Source organism: Oryzias melastigma, linkage group LG3 (assembly GCF_002922805.2).
Source record: "Oryzias melastigma strain HK-1 linkage group LG3, ASM292280v2, whole genome shotgun sequence".
Lineage (NCBI taxonomy): Eukaryota > Metazoa > Chordata > Actinopteri > Beloniformes > Adrianichthyidae > Oryzias > Oryzias melastigma.
Genome location: NC_050514.1, coordinates 19,439,898 through 19,451,081, shown reverse-complemented (window position 1 = coordinate 19,451,081; position 11,184 = coordinate 19,439,898). Strand labels below are relative to the sequence as shown.

Genomic DNA, 11,184 nt, shown 5'->3' with positions numbered 1-11,184 from the left:
TAAGCACATGTCTACACAAATAAACTCTCAATAATTTTTTTATCAATTCTCAAAATTCTCTAATAAAGACAAATACAAATAAAAATATATATATTATTTTTGTGGTTTTCTTAGTGCTAAAACGTAGGAGAACTCACCTAATCACCTTTGAGAATTATTTAAATTTACCTAATACAGTTAGGAAATCATGCACTTTTAAGGTGCACAAGACTAGAAGATATGGATCAAATGGAAAAAACTTAAAAGATCTGAATTTAATAACAGTTAGTCCCACCTACCTGGCATTTTTATCTTCTCACAAGTATTTAGGTTACGTTGTTTTCCAATGCCACCATTTTCTGATGGAAAAAAGAGAAAATACTCTAATTAAAATATTAAAAGAACAACTGCAAAAAAATCAGTTAACTTATTATCTTGCTAGGACTATAATATTGTTTGTGGGGATTTTAACATCCATCAACCCATATTCTGAACCCAATCAATCCCTTTCAGAGGTAGAGAGATGCTGGAGCCTATCCCAGCTTCTGTTGTGCTCAACCTGAACATTTTTCCAGTCAATTGTAGGGCCACACAGGGACGGACAATCACCAAAGGGACAATTCAGACTCTCCAGTTAACCAGTGAATGTGGTGAAGTTGTTTTAGGACTGTGGGAGAAAGACTGAGTGCCTGGAGGAAACCCACACATGCATGAGGACAACATGCAAACTCCCGACACCCTGCCAGGACTTGAACCAGGACCTCCTTGCTGAGAAGCAAGAGTGTTAACCACTACCAGTGTAATCCTAAGAATTATTTCAGTGTAAATAAAGTGCTGCAAAAATGCTGCGTTTACCAATACTCAGTAAATCTAGTGTAGTTGTTTGTGGTCAATTATTACCACTAACAGGCGGCTTTGTAAAGACATCACCAACAGTTCATGATTTAACATCAGGCGTTAGCATTTTTGTTGAATTTGCATTTACTTTACTTATTTTCTACTGTAAATGTGTTGGAATTAGACCAAAAACATGCTAGTTTACACCAGCTCAACTAATCTCAGTGTTGTTGTTTGTGCCTTTCCAAGCTGACATGAATTAATGTTCTGTCCCACCTTGTGATGTTCTAGAAGAACTCTGTGACCTTGAAAGCTATATGATCTTATCTTTGTAGAGTGCACATAAACAAAGTCTTTGGTGCGGAAATGTTGTCCAAATTGGCCTTTTATAATTAAAAAATACTTGCCCTTTCTATAAATGCAGCTTATGCTTGCCTTTTTTATTTAAAAAAATGACATTGGAGAGTTATTTATTGATATTTACGCTGCTTCGTCGTGATTTTCCTGCAGGGGTTTCAGGTCATGAGCAATGCAGGCGCTTGCAAATAGTGTTGCCTAGCACACAAATGTCTTACATTGCATAATTGACCTACAACGCTGACACATTGCAAAGCTGACACGAGTTGATGGTTTTTGTGTGTGTAAATGTGTGTGTTTAAAAGAAAGACGGGGGGAATTAAAGAACGAAAGACATTAAAGTTGAAATCAAAAAAAGCAGTCTTCAACTGATTAATGTATAATGTGCATTCATAACATATACAGCTGCAAGGATCATTTACAAACTTTCACATTTCATTGTAATTCTATGTACACAATAACAAGCTTCTTTAAGAGGCCTCATATTAACACAGCACCTGCACTCTATAATTGAAAACAATACAATTTTTACAACTTACAGGCACATCAGGAGAATTGTAAGAATTATTCGTATAAATAGAAGCTTGAAAATGCTTCAAGAACACATCTAAATGATATTATCATACTAAACAGAAAGACGCTCCTACAAATCAGCAATGTGAATGTAAAAAAAGTGTGTAAGGCTTATAATAGTTTCTCTATGTTAAGTTGACTCACTCCATAAAACATTTTAAGAACAAGTCAATTGCCGTCAAACTGAATTTAACAACCCAAATGTAAAAAAAGTCTTGATAAAATGTGTTTTTAAAGAATATTGTTCATAGAGCCATTTTCTTCGAGTCTCTCTAAAAATTTACAATAATAATAATTTAATTTAATTTAATTTAATTTAATTTAATTTAATTTAATTTAATTTAATTTAATTTAATTTAATTTAATTTAATATATGTTTGTAATGTAATTTCTTTTATGTGTTCTTTATAAATAGTGTTGGCTATAAGATCAAACAAGCACTTAAATGGTTGAAATCAACCCGTTTAGTCTTCCCAGCAGGAATGTGATGATGAATTTTCCACATATGTGTCACCACCAGATAACCGGTTTAAAAATGCACCTGCTAAATATATTTTTGCTGTTTTTCCCAAAGGAAAATGAACGATCCCCTATAGGCCTCACCAAAGAAAAAGGGTTCTGACCTCTTTATTTTGGAATAACGTGAAAAAAAAGACACAAATGAACACTGTAGCAAGAGTCCAGTAATCCAAATATACATTTAGACTATAACCTAAATGATTTTATTCTCTTTCCAGCTCCAGAGAGATAAATAACCATATATATTCATATGTTCATGCAGTTTATCTTTAGATCGTAATAAACTATTGAAGAATTTTTACAATCAGAGGTAAATAATAGGCTTCTATTGGGGTTGCAGCTGGAAATAAAACAAAAAGAAAGCAGTAGAATAATAAATAGTTAGAAAGAAAATACATATTAAGGTAACGCTATCGCAAAGTTCAGATTCTTAAAGCTACTCAGCAGCAAATGTCATAGTTACAATATTTACAAATTTGAGATAACAAAGAGAGCCATCTCTTTTTTTAAAGCTTTAAATCATTATAAAACAATTTATGAAGATTAATCAATAGTATTTCACCTTTCTGGGCAGACTTATCGTTGACACACAACCTGACCTTGAAAGCAATCTTGAGAAAAGCATCTATTTCCAACAACATCTCGATGCCATGGAGGAGGAGGTCGCTGGACTCTATTTCTGCCATGTTAAAGTCAAACGTTTGGAGGATTTTTCTTTGTCATGCGTCCTCCTTGAAATGGTTACATTATTTGTCGGCCCTTCACTGGTGCTGAATCGTGGATTTGACCCGTGCTTACATGTGTGCATCTTCTCTGAATCATAATCACTGGGTTTTATTCTCTCGGATCACCTTCAGGGGTCTCCATTCGTCGGAGTTTTCTCTCTGCAGAAACATTTCTATTCAAGCATCCTCACAAAGATCTACACTTCTTTTGTTTTGTTTTTTTATCACACATTTACTGCTTTGAATTAAAGTGGAGAAACCTACTGTGTAAAGAAAAAAAATACAAAATGCATCCTGTAAACTAGAAATGTAAAACCCCCTATTTCTATTCCACTTGGCTGAACTTACCTGCATCCAACTACATTTGTTCTCACACCAAACTGCTGCTTACTCATCGAACTGACTTGGGAAAAACATGTTTCTCAACATTTAAAGGTTAATTTTGACATGCCTCCATTTTTAAACATGTCATGCAGTGTGCCCCAGGCCAGAACATTCATGGGATCACTTTTTTTTCCTTTAACCATCTCTGTTTTTAGTGAAAAACTCTACATCCAATCTGCCTTTTTTGCAATACTTTTTATCTTTGAAGATAAGTAATGCACATTTTGTGGGTCAAATGTGTCAAATTACAGCAGAGGAATTCTAGTTATAAACACAGAAAATTAACTCTTTATTAACATTCTTCTTTTACCATTTTAACAGTTTTTTAAATAATAAATATAATTTCAAAAACATGCTCTTCAAAATCTCGTTCCATCTCTCATTCAGACCTTAAACATCTTCGGTTTTCTCATTTTGAAATGTGTCAGTGCAGTAACTTAAATAGATAAACAGACAGAGCACCTTTCTTTTTTGCTTATTTTTTAAAGACATGCTCTAAATGTTAACGCAGGTAATCCACTTTTTTTCTTTACAGAAAACATGAACATTTTCAAGAAATCGGAGCTGGAAAGCACTAATCATATATGCTTAAAATTAGCATCGGGTCTGAAACTTATTTGAGTCTTATATAAAAAATCAGCATAGAGGGCAAAATTAACACAAAAACAACTTAAGACATTACAGTGAAACTGCTATGAGTTTCATTTCTGGAGTTCTTATGAGGAAAAACTGTTGTATCAAGCTTGAGCGCAGTGATGTGACCAAATCATGCTTCGGTTTATACGCAAAAAGTTCTAATATTTGTTTCTTTCGTTGCGTAAAACACTCCAACATGTGTTCCTGTCTTTGCGCAAAAAGTTCCAACAATTTTGTCTTTGTACAAAAAGTTCCAAATGTTTTCTTTCTTTGCGCAAAAGGTTATAGTATTTTTCTGCCTTTGCGTAAAAGTTCCAGCACTTCTATGCGCAAAAAGTTCTTCTGTCACACACTGAAGCAGAAGGAACACACGAGCATCTCCTGGAGTGTTTTCCGCAGCTCCCGGCTGCGGTACGCGTAAATGAGCGGGTCGATGAGCGAGTTGCAGATGATCAGAATGAGGAAAAGGTTAAAGTTTCTGAAGAAACAGTTGCAGAAGGGGCTGGTGGGGCAGGCCAGGGTGAGGATGAGGTGGAGGAAGAAAGGGCCCCAGCATACTATGAAGACCCCGAGCAGGATGGTGAGCGTGATCGCTCCCTTCATGCTCGTGGACGGGCGCCTGCTCTTGTGGAACGCCGTGATGCGGCGGGAGTGGACGTGCGCCAGGATGAACATGTGCAGGTAGAGCACGGCGTTGAACACCAGAGTGGTGAAGAAGAAGGTGATGAGGCACACGATGACGGCGTGGTCGGTGTCGTGCACGATGAAGAGGATGCTGGAGATGATGCTGACCAGCCACACCAGGACGATGATGACGACGGCGCGCTGACTGGTCATGATGCTGTGATAGCGCAGCGCGTAAAAGATGGTGATGTAGCGATCCGCGGCGATGGTGCACAGGAAGGACAGGGACGACACCACGGAGCTGCAGATCATCACGTCAATGACGTTGTCCAGGTGCCGCAGCATCCCGGGGTGCACGTCCAGCAGGCCGTGGTCAGTCAGAAGCATGACGATGGTTTCCACCACGTTGCTGACGCTCACCAGCATGTCAGATACGGCGAGGCAGCAGATGAAGTAGTACATGGGAGAGTGCAGGTTGCGGTTCCGGATGATGGCCAGAACCACCAGGATGTTCTCCACCAGGCTGATGAGTCCCAGAGCCAGGAACAGCTCCTGCGGGATGCGGATCTGAACGCAGCCCAACAAGTTGCGCTCCCCAGTCGTGGAGTTTGTCTCATTGTCTTCCACAATGTCAACAACAGGAGTAAACTCCATGTGGAGAATAGAGGGGTAATGGAAAGAACTGTTGGCCATTTCCGTTTAAGGCAGTACAAAAAAAGTTTAGGGTGACCGCCGGAGCCGCAGCTGCGAGCTTTCAAGCTGAGAAAGTTTAAAGAAGTTCATGGATGAGTCAGCATCAGCTGCAGCAGCTTCTCCTCAGAGGCACAGACCGTCCAAGATCCAGAAAGAGTGTGTGACCGCCTGGAGAAATTCTCTTCGGTTCATCCATGAAGTCAGTCGGTGGAAGAAACGCCGGAAAGTCGCTCCATGGATCCGGTTGCGCGCTCTGGTTCCATCAGCGCAGCTGCGCGGGAACAGAAGGACCCCCCATCACTTCGATCACTGCGGCTGAGAGGAGGGGTTGCTGTCTCTGCAGCCACACAGACTCACTGACATGTTCGGATCTGAGCACAGATGCTGAGGGACTGCGGTCCATCCCTCCTCTGGGGCTGACGTCAGCTGACCTCAGAGGAGGACGGTGATGTCCACATTTGGGATCTAACATGAGTTCAATAACACGCTTTGCTTTCTCCCATTCACCAGGTAAATGGATTTCACTCTGCAGTTATTGAGCAATTCTGTCAACAAACAGAAAACTGCAAACACACTACCTAGTTCGATTGTTTGGTTGGGAAATAAAGTCATTAAAGGCTCTCCAAAAGATAAAGACGCGCTTAGATAAGGAGGAATTCTATTCACAGCACTGCAGATCTGATCAGGCCAAAAATGTTTTTTAGATTAAAATAAGTTTAACCTCATAAATACAAAAGTCAAGATTTATCTATTCTATTCTATTCTATTCTATTCTATTCTATTCTATTCTATTCTATTCTATTCTATTCTATTCTATTCTATTCTTTTCTTTTCTATTCTTTTCTATTCTATTCTTAAAAATATGAAGTTAAATGGTAAAGGTTCTGAATGGTTCATTGATTTATGCTTCCCTTCAAAACACTTCGAGATAATATTTTGTGTGGGCTCAAATCAAATACCTGGTGTCGATAAATTGTGAAGATTATTCAAAATCAGATAATTTAATTTCAATGGGGAACACCCCCCACCACCACCGCCCCAAATTATTTAGAAAATACCCAAAATACTGCCTCAAATACTTTGAGAGAACTTCAGGGAAGAAAAAAAGCAAGAGGACACATTAATCTTTCAATTTCAACAAAAAAGGCAAAAAAAGAAGAACCTAAACTTTGCTAAACTGTTAAAAGGATCTACAACTTCTTATGCTAAAAGTAGAAATTTGAATCAGTTTCTTTTTCAGTTTATGTTTTGTGGCCATTAAGCCACTCATTCTTAAAATTTAGATTTAAATTATTTACAGTAGTTTAACTATACGTGTTATGGTTTTCTATATATAACTATTCTAATGTCCTTATATTTGATAGTAACACACATACAAGTTCCTTTCAAAATAAAATATTTTATGCTATAAAACTGCAAGAAAGTCAAGTCAAACATGAGATTTTCTAACATGTATTTGTTGTACCACTATTTTTTTTCTCCTTTTACTATATGAACACGACAAGACGTAAAGAATTTAATTTTTTTTTCTTCATTCATGCAAATGCAATGAAATAGTGTCGACTACTTTTAGTTTACTCTAATTATAAAGCATCACAAAACTTAACAAACTAAACAAAAAAACTGTATTTATTATTTATTGAAATAGATGGATTTGTTTTCTTCAAAGCCAAAAAGCTTTGCCTCTTTTATGCATCATAATGTCACAAATGAGTCAAGTCTCTGTGATGTAAACAAACTTAAACATACATTCAGAAATCTACATTCAGACGGAAGAGCGTCATAGAAACACAAAACGAGAACGCCAATATCCGATTTGAAAAACAAATTCAACAAACACTTGTGTAACACAAAGTTAGGTTAAAGTTTGGTTCCTTTGACATCCTGTAATGAAAATAGACCTTCTGCTGTTTACATCTGCACTACCCTACAGCCTGAACTGCAGCAGCAGATTACAGAGGCCGTCGGGGTCAAGCTCCACTGTCAATGTTGTTATTGTTTTTGACACTCCAGTCATACAAATATGAAAAACACTAAAAATAAACAACTAGCCGGAAGCTAGGTACACCAAGGAGAAAATAAGAATAGAGAGATTCAAGCTTTTAACTTAGTGGACTTTTAAAATACAATTAATCACAATTAATTAATTGGCTTTGTGTTTTTGAGGGAAACTAATAAGTGTATCTCAAGCCGGAAATGATAAAGGAAAAAAAAATGTTTTTTTTATTTTGTTATAATGAATAAAAAAACATATAAAATGATTCTTTAAGATTTGTAAAAGAAAAAAAAAACATCATAGAGCAAAAGATAGTCACTTATTTGTCAAATTTATCTATGTGAAAAAACAATGTTGAAAATGTAAATCTCAGAAAAGTGCTAAAAACTATGTATTTAATAATAAAAAGTTTTTTTTGCATAATTTATTTAAAGTAGCACACTTGAAGGCTATTTGAGTAAAACTACCTGAGTACAACTATAGCAAGTCTGCAATAGTATGTGTAGTGTGGGTCGTAAACTAATACTTCTCCAGGCTAAATTGGAGCATTCTTAATTTACAATATATAGATAGTATGTGAAAAATAAATTTCAAGTACACTGCCTCTCTTTTAGTATATCTTTAGTATACTTAAGTAGATTACTTTTTGCTAAGGGATGACAACATGCATCAATAAAGACATTACCACCGGCTGAAACCTTTGTCTTCCTTCCATGATCACAAGGATGTGGTTGCTCTTTAAACATTCCGCTCAAGCCTTTCAGCCATTTTGAAGTCTGCGGCAGATTGTAAGTTTTGAATCCATCACTTTACATGACATAATTTTGACAACTCTTCAGGAAATAAAGATGACACAGTTTCAGTCACAAATTAAGCCGTCATACTTGACAGCTGATATAAGGTTCATGTTTACTTTCCAATGAGAATTATGGTCAAACATTTTAACTTTGGTCTCTCCTAAACAAAGGGGGAAGATTTTGTCATCGGTTCCAAAAGTTAGACTGGAGCCATGCTGCCGGTGAGGATCAATTAGTCAGAGGCAGGATCTGATCGGCAGCACGTGGATCTCATCCACTTTCCTAATTGTCATGGTGGTGTGTGGGTTTGCTCAATTGTAGTTATGGGGTAGCGGTTTATGGCACAGTATCACAAGAGAGTAATTAACACAGCTTTGGTAAATTATTAGCTGTTCGTACTGCACATGGCACAATGTTGGGTCCTTGACAAACTTCATCTGGAGAAAAGAGCAGAACAAGTCCTGGAATGGCTGCATTAAACACCCTACATTCCCACAACGCTCTAGTATTTCCTTGGAAAAAAAGAAAAAATCATAAAAAAGAAAAATGTTGTAACAAAGATTATAGGTTTCTGTTGTGAAAAAGAACTACCATTCAAAAATGTGAAAAGGTTTTCTTTTTCATTCTATTCTTTTCAATGGATGATGCTCAAAAGCTTTGATTTAAAAAGTCTGTTCAAAGTATGAGTCCCAGGGTTTTCCAGGTTTCAAAATGTGTTCTGAATAAAGAAAAAAACAATAGAGCATCAGTTTTTTATTATTTCCAAAGATAAAATTGGCTAGCTTAAACTTAGAAGTTTAGTTTAATATCATAACATTTTTTGAAGATTTCGACCTGTTGGGTAACTGTGAGATGAAAAAAAAACATAACTATTCTTGAAAAGCTGCAGCCCTCCGACCATTCACACTCCACATAATTAATTTAAAAAATGGGGAAAAATCTTTGCCTCTTGGCTTTTTTTTGTGCTAAGTACTGTATTTCAAACCCCCATTTTCTGGTGGTAATTTGTTTGCTTAAGAAGTCATGAGTGTCAGCGCAGCGTTGAAAACCTTCTGCATGGCTTCAGCCGACACACCACTCGGTCTGAATCTGAAAGCCTTTCCATACAGCAGACAGATCACATGAAAACTTCCTCAACCTCAGCTTTAGCTCCAGGTGAACTGGAACAACGACTTCCTTTGGCCACCAAGCAATCATCGCACATCATGTGGTTCAGAGGAACAAAGTTAGTGTATGGCAGCTTCAGAATGTACTGAGGGTGTGTGGTGTTAGCAGAGTTTATGTCCTCTGTTTGACTGAGAATCTTGTAGTGTTGATTGCTTTTCGAATACATATTTATACACACAATTCACTGTTAAAAACTGAATCGTATGTTACACTTTTGAACAGAATTGTGGGGGAAATTAAGTACGTTTACATTAAAAGTTTCCAACAATTCTGCTAAAATTAAAGGATTTCTTGTTGTTTCATTGCATTAAACTACGGTTAGTATGAGCCAATTGAAAGTTTTATTTTTTAGTATTATTCTTTGCATTTTAGGAAATTCGAAAAAAAAAAAAAAAGATTTTTCTTAATTTATGTATTTTTTTGTTATTTTTGTTAATATACAATTCATAAATTGAAACCAAACCGTGACCCAAAGAAATCAAGGTTTAAACCAAAGTGTGGGGAAAGTAATTTGGTGCATTCCCTCGTAGTATAATATTCTTGTTTGTTTTGTTTTAACATGAAATGAAAAGCATGATACTTTTGAGTGTTTTAATGCCACTAAACTGTCCCTGCCAGGTTTAAGTAATTCAGCCTCGTATGAACAATGACTTTTATTGATCAGTTTTTAACTAAATCAAAGTGAATGTGCAGATGATTAAGAGTTATTAAGAGTCTGACTGTGGTCCATAACCTAATAATAGCATGTGCCTACCCTCTTAGCTGCCCTTTATCACTCTCTGAATTTAGTAGAGGCTACAGTCGTTATTACAGATAATAATTCATTCATTGAGATTTACGGACAGTTTATGAATCTGTCTGAAGGTCCACCACAGACCTTTGCTCAGATTGAGGTTTGTAATATGACTGAATCAATGTGGTTTCATTTTTTGTCTCCATATTTCTGAATGATGATGGTTGAAGCTCAGACTGATGGTTCTGCACGACTGACTTGAACTCTGAAATACATTCACTCGTGGAGGCTCAGACTAAAACATTCACCCCACCTGGTCAAATGAGACTCCTTTTGAACCTTATGGTCATGATCTTAAAATTGTAAAACACTAATAGTTGCCTGGGATGCATCTCGAATACGAAGGTAAACTATTCTCTAAAAACGACACAGTGCAGTTGTGAAGAGTTAGCTTGGATATCTGTTTTCAAATGAGTCATTTTGTTAGACCCATGTCAGAGCAAATCCAATGAAAACAGTGTTTTAACATGTTCTTGTAGCATTTTGCTTTCTTTCATAATGAAAATTAGATCAAAAATTGTATTTCTTTATTTAAATTGTTGTGAATTAAGAGCAGACAAAAAATGGTGTTGGATAAAGCCTGTAGCAGTGACTTACATTCTGATGGATCCACTTGCAGACGAATAGATCCATGAACATCTTCATTTTCCTCATCTGAGCTGGCATCTGGCTCAGAACTGCACAGCTGGATTTCTCCAATATGGCCTACTATTTTTGCTGCATCGCTAATGCTAAGTTGGGGCTGTGAAGGGGTGTAAGCTAGTGGGAGTGTGTAAACAAAGGGATGATGGGAAATGATTGGATGCCCACAACTCAGATGATTTTTTTTTCTAATGAACTTCAGCCACTCTGCGGAAACTATGTTCCAGAAAATGATCGATTTTGTCGCAAAATGACGATCATAATTCAAAGACCATTGTGAATGCTTTTAAAATAAATAAGATAGTTGGAGTGAGAATTTAAACTTGCAATAGATTGTAAATCCTGACAGATCATCATCTCTCCAGCTTGGCATCGTGTTTACAGTGGAATCTGCTCTGACGTCTGCTTTTTATTGGAAGCGGCCACATTTTCTGTTTGGAAAGTGAATAGTTTTGCTTCATG

At 36.8% G+C, this 11,184-nt stretch overlaps 1 protein-coding gene across 1 annotated transcript; it reads right to left on the bottom strand.

The window, feature by feature from the left end:
• Positions 1 to 3,644: 3,644 nt before the first annotated feature.
• On the bottom strand, positions 3,645 to 5,851 carry mc1r (melanocortin 1 receptor). The gene has a single exon (XM_024294835.2). The coding sequence runs from the start codon at positions 5,325 to 5,327 to the stop codon at positions 4,356 to 4,358; it is 972 nt and encodes a 323-aa protein (XP_024150603.1). The 5' UTR covers positions 5,328 to 5,851; the 3' UTR covers positions 3,645 to 4,355.
• Between the last annotated feature and the right edge of the window lie 5,333 nt (positions 5,852 to 11,184).